Here is a 14436-nt window from a genome sequence, read left to right on the forward strand (position 1 = left end):
CCCCAAAAACCCAAGCATCAATTACATGCAGCACCCTTCTGTTCAAAGGCCAGGTCTATGGAGTGGTGACAGTTTAGAAATGTTGTTTTTTAGACCCCACCCGCTTCACTTAAAGGTCCATGTTGTGTAAGTTGGACAGTGAAAAGGGGCTGGTTATTAATTTTGTTTTTCAGACCCCCCCTTCACTTAAAGGCCCATGTTGGGGGATGTGGACAGTCATGAAATTCATTTCTGCAGCGAAGGGCACCACTTTGTTAAATAAGAGTGGTGACAATTGGGAATTTTGTTTTAAGGTAAATGTACAGTTTATTTAAAAGCTAATTTTTGGGAATGGGTTTCAGTTGGGAATTTAATTTTGGGGACAAGTATCTTTTGGTTTGAACTGCAAGGTTTGGGACGTTTTTGTGGCAAGGATACCCCAATTACTCCCCCCCCTGTGTAAATCTATTTGGGAGTTGATTAAATTAATATACAGTCAAATATGCTAAGGGTCTACACAACTCACCCAACCCCTACCTACTAATGGAAGGGAACCCACTAATTAAATGGTATAGGTTAATTAAACAGATTGCCATGCTGACATTTTGTTGCACAGTCTACTTACTTTTGGAAATCACTGGGCTTGGCACTAATGGAGACTGAGCAGGGCTTCACTCTTTGGTGAAAAACAGGATTCTGCCCAGCACTTCCAGTCAATGGGATCCCAAAGCCATCTTCCCCCTATTGCTCCAGGTAAGTATCACAGCCTCTGTTTTCTGGTCCACCCAGCAATGGAAATCCCCAGCCCTCTTGCAGTAGTTCCACCGAAGTGATGTTTCAGCAGATCTTCTTTGTTGATTTTTAGCAGATGTCCCCTTTTCCATAGTGCAAAACCTTTATACACTCTAAGCCCCTCCCTTGGAAAATGAATATTAGACGGTGCTAACGTATGATCTTGCAACCAGGATTGGATAGTTACATTTCTCTCCACCTCCAAAGTCCAACCCTTTGCTAAGGATTAGTTCATGAGTCCAGAGCAGAAGTCTTGCAGCTCCCCTCTGAGATTCACATTTTTTTCCATGTCCAATTTGACCTATAAATTCCCTACATGGCAAAATGTTGTAATTTACCAATAAATGCCATAATATATATATATCAATATTCCCCTTGTCATGAAGGATCAGTGAAGCTTACTTTGATTTCAGCACCTCATTGCACAGCCAAGAAACATGCCTAGAAATACTTGTGTACAGACATGTTATAAATTCTGCATCATATCACTCTATAATGTTCTGTCCTTTTCACTAAAAGTATGCTAGTTATGAACATTACATTTTATCTCCAGATTCTTAATTTTATAACTTATCAGCTGGCCAATTCTTAGATTCAGGATATTTTCAGGGCAGCCAGAAACACATTTTAGCTTGCCATTGCAATTCCATAAGCCACATCAGTCCATTTAAACTATGGGAAATCCAAACATCTTATACAAATCCAAAACCACATTTCTCCATGTAAGTTTAATTTCTCTGCAAGCATGTGACCAGAGCCTCCTGAGATGAATGTTGGTTGAAGGCCATGGTAAAAGCCATTAGCATTTTTGAAAGTTGATGGGCTGAGGAGATCCTTGTCATGCAGCAGACAGTTCACATCTGCCATGTGATGGCATGAGGCCATGCTGCCATCTTGCATTTTGTACTGTAATCTGAAGTTGACCACAATTTTGATCTGAAACTTTATATTTCTAAGCATTTTCCCCATCCAGGCCTGGGTATGTGTTGATCTGGCCCTGTTGTAAATACTTTGTTCTACCTCAGCTTCACATAGATTTCCCTTACACATAAGGAGCAAGGCAGGCCTTGAAAATCTGCCCAACAACAAGAAACATGGTCTGTCTCGGCCCTAAATGAGGTTTCAATGTGTCCTTTGGAAACTAAATAGCCTTTTTCAGTTGTTGCTGGTATTTTGCATGGGAAGCATATTATACATTTTAATACATTGCATCTCACCAACACACAACAAGTCTTTTCCCAGATATATTTATTTTAGCTGGGGAAAATGTGTTCTCATGTCTTGATTTAAAACTGCAAAATGCACATGCAAGGCCATTTTAGTTTTAGTATTTAAAACCCCTGCTTTTCATGTAGAAGGGGCCTTTGATTTTCTTCTACAAACCCGAATTAAACCTGCTTTTTCAGTTTGGCCTTTCCTTTTGTAATGAAAGATAAGCCTTTTGATTTCCAGTGTTTGACCATTCACATAGCCCTTCCTTGTGTTACTTGCAGAAACACACAGTCTGCATTACTAGGCCCATTTTCAGTGTGGAGGTTTTTGAAGGCTGGCAGGTAATTTCTTCCATTAGGCCTTTCAGTTATATTTGTTTGGGCTGTGATTAAACCCCACATGATCCACTACCTACCATTGCACATGCACACCTGTACTTATACAATCGTATTACCCCTCCCCAATCCCATTGCACCTACCCCATTAGTAAGTTCTATGCATCCCTGTCTGACCTTTGCTTCTCTCTGCCCCCATGTTTTGCTTTGTTTTCCTTTCTTCACAGACTACGCTCTGGTTACCACAGGCAGGGGGACAATACTCAATTTGCTCTGACAAGGTATAAGAGCCTTAACACCGCTATGGCACAGTATTTGCTTTTGAGATCATTCCTAAACCATCACAAACAAGCAAGTGCATCACAGTGGGGGTGGATTCCTCTTAAGGTGCACTTTTCATAACAATAAAACACTTTGGGTAACCCTCAGGCGTTCCTGGAACAGACAAACAACTGGCAGGTTGGTCGGTGGCCCAATAATTTCCTGTCCATTTTGAATTGTTTATGGAACTATACATATTTTTTCTCTCTGAGACAAACCAGTGAGTGGGCTTAACAACAAACCAAAACACTGTTTTTATGGGTCTGGTGCACTCCGTGTGTGCCGGCATGTCATTTCTAAAATGTGCTCCTTCACAAAAGATTAAACATGTTGGCCTGCGGGTGGTCGCAATGCAAAAGCTTTAGCTTTACATTGTGCCATCATTTTCCCAAGCATCTTTAGACAGCGTTCCATCATAATCGGGTGTGCCACAACTCCGCAGCAGTTTATATGGCACCTGAATGTTCTTCTTTACTTGCTTTGAAAAACAAATTGCACTGTCCTATTTCAATCCCACGTCTGCAAAGGCTGCATTTTCATTGGCTGACCAGTGAAGCCTTATTGTTTACAAAATGAGCAATGTAAAAGATTGCATACGTAAGAAAAGGGCAGGAATAAAATGAAAGAATACACGGAACACAGTGCTAAAACACGCTTTCTTAAAATGCCAGTGCCTTAATAACCAATGATAACACCCCTACCCACCAAAAAAAGGAATGTGGACCCCATGCACATGGCTCACATGGAGAAAATACCAACCACGTCTGAATAAAGCATCCTTTTCCAGATGAAACCAAAACATACACAACAAGACCTCAACACCATGACGGATAACGACCGAAAACGCACCAACGCTCAGTGACCAGTTTCTCCGAACTGATGCTGCCAACAGCACATCAAAGCTCTCTTGCTCTTTCTCCCTCTCAATCCCACTAACACACTCCAAATCGCCTCCCATTGCAGGTCGGTCCGCCAGAGCACCAAGAGACCACGCAAGTGGCGACGGTGTGCGGTTCAAGACCCATTAACATAACATATTCAATTGTCCTGTTTTGGATTACACTGCATTGCCAACGTTTTGGTGATGATTCATGTATCTCTCGTTCCCAGTGTGTGTTCACTGGGGTGCGTCTGCCCCAAAGATCCGATTTTACAAACGCTCAATGAATACCACGTTTGCCTTTGTTGGACATGCTTGTTCCGTTGCAAGGCTCTTTTTGATCCTGTATCAATTTACTCTGCCTCGTGTTGTGGTGTTTCTATTGCTTTTGTTATAAGCTGTTGCACATTTACGAAATAAATATGTTTACTGTGGTGATTTGTTTGGTTTGCAGAATTTGAATAGTACAAATGATTGAAATAATACCATGCGTGGGTTCCTGATCACAGCCCCATCGTGCAACTAAAAGCCAATTGTTGTGTTCACAGCAAATCCAAGCTGTTATTTGCCCGGTTTCATAATTTAAATTTTACTCCAACTTCCACTAGAGAGCAGAATAACCACATGCCAATGTTGCATGAAATTTTCAACAGTGTATTTCCCGCCACTGCATATGGCGGGAGGGCAGAGGTGTGTGGTCGTTGTGTTGCATGTGCATTTGGTTGTGTATCTATTTATCTATCTAATGGACCTCAGTTTGCACTTTTGTCAATCAGACATCTTTAAGAAACAATATGATAAAACAATAGGTGCAAAACTGTTTTTTTCCTTATGTAAAATCCGAGGTACTTTGGGGTATTTTATGACTAATAAGGGGTCATTACGAGTAAGCCGGTCCAGGTAAAATGCTGGTAAAACGGCTGAGACTACCGGCTCTGGCATTTTTCCCAGATCGGCTTACTCTGAGTCTCCCGGTAAGGGCAGTGACTTACCTGCAGGCCTGTCCTGTTGGGAGTTAAGGCCCCTACCGGCAGAGAAATGGCTGAAGTACCGGCACCGTTAACAATGGTGCCGGTGCTTCAGTAGTTCCCATTCCATGAAATGGGAACTTACCGCCACTGCCAGCAACTGTAATATCTTGGTAACAACAGGATATCGGACGTGGTAACGGTAGGGCAAGTCTGCCAGTAACCCCACTGGTAGCATTGGCTGGTTACCAGCAGACTCGTAATGAGGCCCATAGATAATAATTTGCATGGAAAGCTTACACAAATTGTTGCTGTTCGCAAATGAGTGAACTGTGAGCTGCCGCACTCGAGGAGAAAATAACAAAAATATATTTTAAAAGTGCGTTCCGATGACTGAGACGCGGAAGTAAAGCATACCCCTGGCAGCAGTGACTGCATAACTGAACTGAGAAAGAGTGGAATTTGGGCAATCTGTTGAATACATGCTCTACGAAGTATAGAAAAAGAGACGAGACCAATCTCTCGTACTTGGCTTTGCTTGCCATTTGTTTGTACATGTTCTGGTTAATATGATTTTATGTGTGCAATGTTCTTGTATAGATTAATGCTTGTATTGCTGTGATTGTGAAGCATGTTGCTCACACAATAACATGTCTACTTGTCTTCACTTTTTATCTCCCAACCTCAGAAACTTGGCCTGCTTGCGCTCATCAACGAAGAAAGCCACTTCCCTCGCGCCACGGATAGCACCTTGTTGGAGAAGTTGCACAACCAGCATGCTGTACGTAATGCACAAGAGTGGCATGCGCAGTGACCTCCCCACTCACTGCCTTGCATACTTCAACTAACTGCAAAGGCCTCGAGGAAGGGCCTTGCATTGCACTCTTCTTCCTATCGCTGCAAGCGCGCGATCTGTTATTTGTCTTGTGGAAATGCTGCGTGGATCTAGAAACAGGCTGCATCTACCGATGGACGGCCAGCCGGATCCACTCGTTTACTAACATGTAATGTTACATGTGGAGGCAATGAAAGCAGTACCACTCTTTAGTAAAGCCTCCCCTGTGGTCACTGCCTAGATTGCATTTATTTGGGCACATTCGGTCTCAGACACCTCGATAGCCTTCAGCTGGCAGGGCAGAGGGGAGGGTAAACTATGTTTAGGGTAACCTAAAGGGAGAGAGGAGTCGCGTCCACTGCTTCACTTCCGCCTTCCAGCAATTAGTCAGTTCTAGAAGGAATGACACCACACACAAGGTGATACCTGCAGGAAGAGGTGTTGGGCGCTAGACGGAGGCTAATGTGGAGCACATAACTGCATAACTTCACATTACAAGGATATTTAAATGTCAAGGGGAGCTGTGTGCTTTAAAGGCACATAACTCCAAGGAGGCCTTTGATGTCATTGCATTGTAGATTGTGGGGCCATGTTATTCTGTTTTATTATCCCAAAACAAAGAAAGTAAAAAAAAAAAGATTCTGTTGCGATCATCCAAAATAGCAATGAAGTGGGAATGTATTTGACTGCAGTTTTAGGTCAAGCAGCGAAGCAGCGTTTCTCTTGCCCGAGTGCGGTGGTAGTGTAGGCCTCAGTGCAGGGATGGGCATCAGGGGGCGGGGGTGAGAAACATAAGTGGGGCTTGGGTAAGATGCTGGGACGGGTGTACGAAGGATGTTCGGTGAGATTGATTTTGTGCAAAGCGGAAGTATCCAAACGATCGCATTATATTATAAATCAGCTGTGACGTCTTCCCGAGTTTATTATAAGTTTTGTCATTGTAAATAGGGACACAGCCAATCAGGTTGCTCGGGACGTGGGCTGTATTCACCAGTAAAAGCCTGCGGTTTAGGTGCTCGGTGCTCCTGCCCCTCGCTGTTACTGTTAGTATCTCACGCACCTCCTCAACTGACGCCCATCGAAGGTCGCAGGGGCTAAAGCCTTTATAAATCAAAACAAATATAAAATATAACTTGCATGTCCCCTTTGCGTGGGCGCATCCTTGCCGCTGAAATCCCATTTTCCCTGTTAAGTCTGACTTCAGTGCTGAAGATGCAGCCGCCCAGAAGAAGCTCCGTTTAACTTTTTTTTTTTAAACCGGCCTTAGCACCTGTGTCTTCAGTTGGCAGGTGCTAATGGCGATGTCAAGGCTGACGTTAAGCACCCTTGCTTCGCACTGGCCCTTCACTTCGGCAGCACCCTATTATGAGCAGGGTTGTCATGTGGGCGTGGCTAATATCCCTCCAATAACCTTCCACAGTTGCATTGTCTTGCTTGGGATGCAAGCTGACAGATCCCAGCGCATCACAATGGTGAGGTTTATCACCACAGAACTGACAAGCACGCGCCTGGGCACCCCAGGACCAGGTGAGGAGATGCCCTTTTGAAGTGCTTGAGTAACGGGGCCTCCTTTGTTTCATCTCCACCCGTGTCGGCACAGGCGTTGCACAGCGCTATGGGAGTATATGCAGAGCGGCAGCACCAGCATATAGCATGTGCAGTAGACGAAAATCATGAACCTGTAACTCTCACTTCCCAAATGTTAAAAGGTATGTAGGTTACCACTTGATGTAGCCTCTTGCCCTTATTAGCTCCCCTTTAAGGTGGTCTGGCTGCCCCTGCAAGCAGAAACAACCTTGCTGGGGTATTGTCACAGCTGAGTCACTTGGCCGCATGATATGATTGGTTATTTATAACGCGCTTAATACCCAGAGGTTTCTAAGCGTGGACCCGTCCGTGTCGTCTTACTTCCAAGGCGAGCACGTTGCCCCTGAGCTATCCTCCCGAGCATGTGAGGCACGGTGAATAGAATGTAGGACTGATACCGTCCCAGAGTCAAGCTCTGATATTTGCAAAGTACCAGGTGTCACCCATGGAGACAATTGGTTAATGGAGCGGTAACATGCACACAACTCAAGGTGCTGCTATTTACAGTTACATGCAGACAGTTTTTTTGTTAATGTGAATACAGCATTATTCTTGTGACATCCAATATCTTCTACTTTTCTTTTTTACTTCCATGAAACCGACAATACTATCAACATGGCTATCGGAGGCTGGCGCTGAAGCGAGCAGGCCAGGCTGGACATTGCCTCATTCATTCTAAGTCTTAAATGGCACAACTGCTGCATAGCACTGGGTTGGATGACAGAAGCATTCACTCATATGGCAAAGGCCACCAAGCTCCCTGCTCTGATTGGGCTTCTTTTTTGTCCTACTGTTTACTAGTTCTCTATGGAAACGCGGGGTACGCTCAGGCAGCGGCGTCAGACTCCCAAAGAAGTAAAACAGAGAATTGTGGGAGACCAGCTGTCCTCCCAGGAATCGCCTGCAGAAAAGCCTCTTTCGCAGCTATTGCAAGCAACATACACGATGCAAGGTCCCTGAATCACCAGGCGGGGCTTGACTTGAAGGGGAAGGCAAAGGCCAGCTCTTTGCCACGTCAAAGAATTCAAAAGCTCGACCAAATAGACCGACTCGGGGCAGTGGCAAGGGGTCTCGGGTAGCACAGAGCCTGTGTTGTTTGCTGCACAACCTAAAACCAGATTTCACTTGAGAACCAGTGTTGCGCGAATACTTGGCTGAACCTTGCTACCATGTAGCCCTCATAGAAGAGCCTTGCTGCGTGTAGAGCTGTGAACTCGGGCTGGCATGCCCTTACTGGCTGGTATGGCCCTCAGTGATTTGTCATATGGGCATGAAACCATGCATGTCACACATATAAAACAGAAGAAAAGACAAGATTACAAAACTCTGGGCTGGATGACCGTCCACACTCAATACATTGCACATTCAAGCTTGACTGAACTCTGCAGAGGACCAACACAGCCACAGATGGCCAGCCAGTGCATTTCTTCGTGTAGGCTATTTTTTACTAAAGCGAGTTTGTGTTTCTTCGAAGTGGCCTTGTGTATTTCATGTGGGGAACACTTTGTAACTTTTGGCAGGCATTTTGGTATTGCGTGTTTTGATGAGGCTGAGCTGGAGTGTAGCTCACACCAAACTGAGCGAGGCACAGCTTCGTGGGATTGACTGCCACTCAGGGCGTTCATGCCAGGCTGCAGGTCTGTTTAATGCAACTGTTTCACTAGTCACAGCAAAGCAAATGTACGGACTGCGGATTTGCACGTGCACTAAAGTCAAGCGCCTTGTGCTTCCTTTTCCCCTTTCGTTTCAAAGCAGGGGTGGGAACAACGCATCTTATAATAGTTATTAGGTTTATGTCTATAAATCTTTTTAGTATTCATTATTTTTCAGCATAAACACATAGAAACACTATCACTAAACAGACAATGTCAGTATTATACAAAAATAAAATAAAGTACTGCCATTTTGTAGGCACAATATGCAAAATAGCTTATGCAGAGTCTATTAACTAAGTAAAATGATGAAAAGGGATGTTGGCATCGGTAGGACGGAAAATGTTATGTTTCTGACCTTAAACTAGAAGGATCTATGAGAAAATATTGAAAAAAACACTGCCAATCTGAAAATACTGATTATTTTTTTCCTTTACCCCACTTCAACGCATATATGTGTGGGGGGAGACCCCCACAGTCCCCTGATACCTCCCACATTTATTAATTTCTTCATCCATCTCCCCACAAATATATGCAGTAAAATGTGTCTTTTGGGATTTGCAGTGATGGTCTGCGATATTTTATAGTAATACCAGGCTAGAAATGTATAGCTCTAAACACAATGGACCATGCTTTCAACAGCATCAGCTGCCCCATCTTATTCTCCCTTCACCAGGCTTTTGAAATTAAATTGTCTGGCGTTTCCTCATAGTTGTGGCATCTTCTTTATCAGCCCTGCTTTTTTGCCTATTTCTGACCACTCTGATCATTCTGATTTGCGAAATGAGATCACCACCTTTGGGGACAAAATCTATATCTACGCTGATGGCGCTCAAACATTTTCCAAACTAACTTAAGATGCTAAGGACTTCGTACACAGTTTTTATTGACTGCCTGTTACGGATCGCTGCCTGGATGTGCCGGACCGGTCTTAACACTGCCAATATGGAAATTCCATCAGCAGGAGTACCCCCTTGATATTTGGCCAATCGATAAATGGCCTCGTCAACTGGGCCATGGACCGCCAAACTGTCACAATTTTGGCGTAATTTTATAAACCATGCAATGTCTCCGCATATTTCAGCATTGCACACCAAAGGCTTCGACAACCGCAAGTTCACCAATGAATCTTCCCACGGGTAACTTTCACCAACCAAGATGATGCGGCGAGTGCTCTGGTTCTGCTGCACATCCATTGGTCCTGAACTAATTCATCTGTTGGTTGCAAGGGCAGCATAATGCAGCTGCCTGCACTCTTCTTCCTCTTGGGCACTTTGACTCGAACCCTGCGATCGCTGACCTGAATCGCTGCAGTGAAGGCTCCATGTCAATTCCTTTCATCTTTTGCTGAGGGCGTTCTATAGCTTGGGGACGCTATTTCTTAGGGACAAATCTCATACGTTGAAATAATCAATATACCTTCGTGTTTCAAGTTCCAGACACTCAACAACCTGACCTGGCTTGCTGCTATTCTCGGCTCTTGCCCCATGCTTTCGGAAGGCCCTTCTGTATAGACGCAGACTGAATTGAAAGAAATCAATAAATTCATTTATTTACTGACCACTTGTGTATTCATCCCACTTAGACTACATTACAAATGGGATATTTATCGGGGTACTATTGACTTAAAAATAAATATGGGCTATAACCTTCTTTTTGGACACTCTTCATTCTGATTGGCTCCAAAGCCATTGCCTTGCAAGGCATGACATGGCATAATGAGGAGCCAGGCACACCAGAGATCTGCTTTACTGCTGTTTGAAAATCAGTAAAAATGGGGATCCTGATTTGTAATCCTCTCTTATTTGGCCTAAGTATGGCTTGAAAGTGAGAAGAGGCCAGTGATAGTTGCACTATAAGGGCCTAATTAACAGAGCGTCTTCCATTGGGGTTTTGCCATTATAAAACGTGTCTGTGAATTAGGCCCCATGACCGTTGCAGTATTTCCAACAGCGTCAGGTTATCGTTGTTTGTGTTATGTGTCATCTCTCTAAGGGTGATGCAATCAATTGCCTGACAAGTAATCCTGTGTGAAATTCATATATTTTTAATGCAATTTAAAGGAGAGTTCCTGTTTAACATGTTTTTGATACAAAAGGTCCTCCTCCAAGCAGCTGTTGTCTTTTTTTTAAGATCGAGTGGGAGTTGAAACAGTGCAAGGGCCACGCCTGCCAGGGCACTACCTGGAAATGGCGCAGCCTGGCTGTTAACTGGCTATGAACCGACCTCCTTTGTCATCTAGTGAAGGGGAGGCGGAATTGCCTTTAGGTGATGAGCAAAGGTGTGTCAAACCTTTTAGAAGGCACCGCCGTAAAGCTCTGGCAAAGTGCTGATCACTGCTGGAAATGGAAAAGATTTACTGTTGGTAATTGTAGTTGGTTATTTATAAGCGCGGACTCGGGGATCGAACCTGTGTTGCTCTGCATCATCTTGCTTCCAAGGCAAGCTCGTTGCCCCTGAGCCATCCTCCCGGCCCTTGTTCTCGCTCCCCCACAAACGTTTGTCTCTTAGAAGATTAATCTTGAACCCCTGCAAAATAACCCAAGAGAGGAGGGTTTTCTATAATGTTGCTAGCAAAATATAAAAGGCGCACGCCTTTCAAACCCAAAGAGCTGTATTTAAATATTCCCTGCAGGGTACATTCCTAACATGTGCTTCCACAGTTATCCTGAGCAGACAGTTCAAGTGGTCTTGTGGGTAAGTTTTTTGCCCTTGGTACTAATGACTTGGGATCAAATCCTGGGTAAATGATCGCTTAAAGCAATCCCAACACACTGAAATTGAAGGGTGCAGTTTCCTGAATCCAGGGAAACATTTTTGGATGGATCCCCACCCAATGCCAGCACAGCGCCGCTTAAACATGACCAGAGGTTTAATCATGGACTAGGTGGATCCAGTGTAGCCATAGTGGGATGGTCTTTTACAATCAACAATAGAAAAACGTAAACAAAATGGCGTTCCTCTTTCCCCGAATCTGTGGGGTTAAGCAGCCCCTTCCTGATTTGTTCCTCGCTCGGACAATGTAATGTAAATATCGCCCTGCTTTGTTGAAACACTGTGTTTTACCTGGACTTACCTGATTTTCTTTTTCTCATTTAGAACAATTCCTCCTATGTGAAACCAAGGGTCGCTGTACATAACTTTGGAGTGAAACACTACGCTGGGGAGGTAATTTGGTTTTCTTCTACTACTGAAATCTCTCCAAACCATTGCGCAATATCAGTTTACTTTCGGCTGTAAACAAGCATCTGGAGAAAGGCCTGCAGAAGCCCGAGTCTCCGCTCCAGCTCTACTCCAGGGGCATTGTAGCAGGGATTTATTTTTTATTTGATCTTTCACCTTTTGTCCATTGTCCTTCTTTAGGTCCTCTATGATGCCAGAGGTATCTTGGAGAAGAACAGGGATACTTTCAGAGATGACCTGCTCAATCTGTTGCGCGAAAGCAGGTACGTGGGTCTTCTCGTTGTAACAGAGAACGTGACTGGTTAAAGGGGATATTGCTTATCTTTTTCGGGAACCCCACAGTTTCCACCAACCACACCACCTGCGCCATTCTCAAAACCTTCCTCCTCTTTCCATGTGGTCCCGGGGCAGGCAGAGTTGCTGGTGAACTTGGCAGCACACCACTTTTAGCTAGCCCCGCAGATTTGGAACTGTCTTATCACCAGTGAGGTACAGCGGTTTCCCAGCAGTCTGATGATTCTGTCCTTGTTGGGGGCAGGCTGTTTCCAGTATAAGAGAGACAGCATGTGGGTACATTAGGGACTCCCTTATGCAGCACCTGCCAACCAGTACATAGGATGGGGGATCATCCCGAGATGACAATAAGCCGCATTCATTTGTAGTCACCTTTTCCTCCCTTGGACAAGTACGGCCCGGCTTAGAATACACTGTGGAGGGTGGACTGTGTGAACAACTTTCACTAGGAAATCCCCTCTAAGGGTTGAGGGTACTCTTTCACAGATTATGCCGCTGAAGGTCTGAAGAATTCACTGCATCCAAAGCCTACTGTTTAGAGGTCATAATCAGTCACAACATCAGTTTTTGACTAGTGTGTACAGTGATACCAGTACAAAGACGTTTTTTTTCCAGGGGTAAGAATTTTTCGTTGCTTGGCCAGATGCCAGGAGCGTGACTTTGACCTTGTTAGTGTTTGCTGTTAATAAAAACAAAACAAACAGAGGTGATGTAATTTGTCATTTTCTCAGTCAATGGTGTGAACGTTGGGGGTGCAGTTAGAATCTGGGGGCTCTGTGTCTCGACTCTGTGTAGATAATGTATGTTGAGAAATAGGTGGGTAAACAGCGAGCACTCACCCCGATTCAGCAGGGCATGGACTCCCGCATGGAGATTCTTTGAATGCATTCTGTTCAATTTTGCCGATTTGTTGCAAGGTGTCAAGTGTTGGGGTTTGTTCACTTTACTCCAATGGGGCTTCACCGGTAACACTTGATAATGCCGGTAAGTTCAGAACAGGATACTGTAATCGTCACAGTTGTTGGCATCATCACCATTTGTATCGAAGGTAACCCACTTATCAATGACTTTGGGGTGCTGCACTGAATATCCCAGAAACTGGCACCCTAATGCCATTTGCATTGGAATTATTCCATTTTGGACTAATCTCAGCAATATTTTCAGTGGTCATTTTACTACTTTGTTGTAACTTCAGAATACATCACTGAAGCACTCCTGTCTGGCTGCATTTGATCTCTTTGCCACAATCTGCTTACCCTTCTTTGTGGTAGTGAAACGAATATAAAAAAGACTATTATTTTCCCTTTGCACAATAATGTTTCCTTTCCTTGAATTTGACACCAGACATTGCTTAAATAGAGTATTTATGTGAAGATTCATGGTAAGAATTGCTCCAAAGGCCCCATGCTGAAGCACGCTCGGCTTCGGGGGGTGGAGTGGGGGTGGTGGGGGTTGACTGTGGTGCTGTGAACCCAAACTGGGCAGAGTCAGACAATCCCTGTCTGCTGGTCATTGGCAGAAGAGGGGCAAAGTATCACATGATATCAAATGTCCTCCAGTTACTGGCACTGTAGCAGTGTAACTAGCACATGTGCTTTGCAGAGTACTGCTGAAGGGTTGGTACAATTTGGGAGAGAGCAAAAACCACATGCATATTTTGGCAGATGTTGTACGAATTACATTGCATCAGTGTGCTACAGGTTCAAGGGGATTCCTAAATGACTTCAACTTGCCTTGCCTATTCATTTATTTTTAAAGTGTTTTGGTAAATTTATGCCAAACATCATTACTGCCTGTGCAAGATTTCAGGTTGGAAAATATGTGACCAAAAGCCCAAAGACTCATGGTAAAGTTACAGGATTTAGAATTGTCTTGCTTCAAACCCACAGATTATCTGTTTTAAGAGATCCCAACAATTTTACAATCTCTAATCCAGGATTGCAAACATTATTTGTTCAATTGAAGTTGTACGCAGTTCTCTAAATTCTTCATTTTGCTGTAACAAAAAACATCGACATAGCTAATATTGAGGGCACCAGAGTACCTGTTTTCATGGTTTTCGTTGAAGGATTTCTATTGATAAATCGAAGGAAATAGTGCTTCACAAGTCTGTAAGTACTCTTTGGCTATTCTGAGTGTGCAGAGATAGAAGGCAGATACAGGAGAGTTGGAAGTATGTTAGCATACACCTGTATTCCAAAGAAAATAAGGCAAAGACCTTCATAGCCCTATTACTAAGAGTGGTTTCCCTGCCTCAGACCAAATTCTCACGACTCTGCTAGGATAACCGTGAAAAGTATATACTCCACTGTCCTGTGTCCAAAACCTATTTCTACCCCTTTCCATGTCAACTAAGCTAGAAAGGATGTGGGTCTTCTTGATCCAGAAGAGTGAATTA

The 14436-nt window shown here is 44.0% G+C and overlaps 1 protein-coding gene and 1 long non-coding RNA gene across 2 annotated transcripts in view; one reads left to right on the forward strand and one right to left on the reverse strand.

Moving 5' to 3' along the window:
* MYO10 (myosin X) overlaps positions 1-14436 on the forward strand; it is a 640382-nt gene that overhangs the window by 394304 nt on the left and 231642 nt on the right. Inside the window, exons 15-17 of the mRNA XM_069620501.1 lie at positions 5176-5268; positions 11661-11729; positions 11925-12007. Of these exons, the coding sequence (XP_069476602.1) occupies positions 5176-5268; positions 11661-11729; positions 11925-12007 (245 nt within the window). The remainder of the gene's footprint in view (positions 1-5175; positions 5269-11660; positions 11730-11924; positions 12008-14436) is intronic.
* LOC138497193 (uncharacterized) overlaps positions 1-14436 on the reverse strand; it is a 79890-nt gene that overhangs the window by 28645 nt on the left and 36809 nt on the right. The window lies entirely within an intron of this gene.

This window comes from Ambystoma mexicanum, chromosome 5q (genome assembly GCF_040938575.1).
Source record: "Ambystoma mexicanum isolate Mex_15411 chromosome 5q, UKY_AmexF1_1, whole genome shotgun sequence".
Classification (NCBI taxonomy): domain Eukaryota; kingdom Metazoa; phylum Chordata; class Amphibia; order Caudata; family Ambystomatidae; genus Ambystoma; species Ambystoma mexicanum.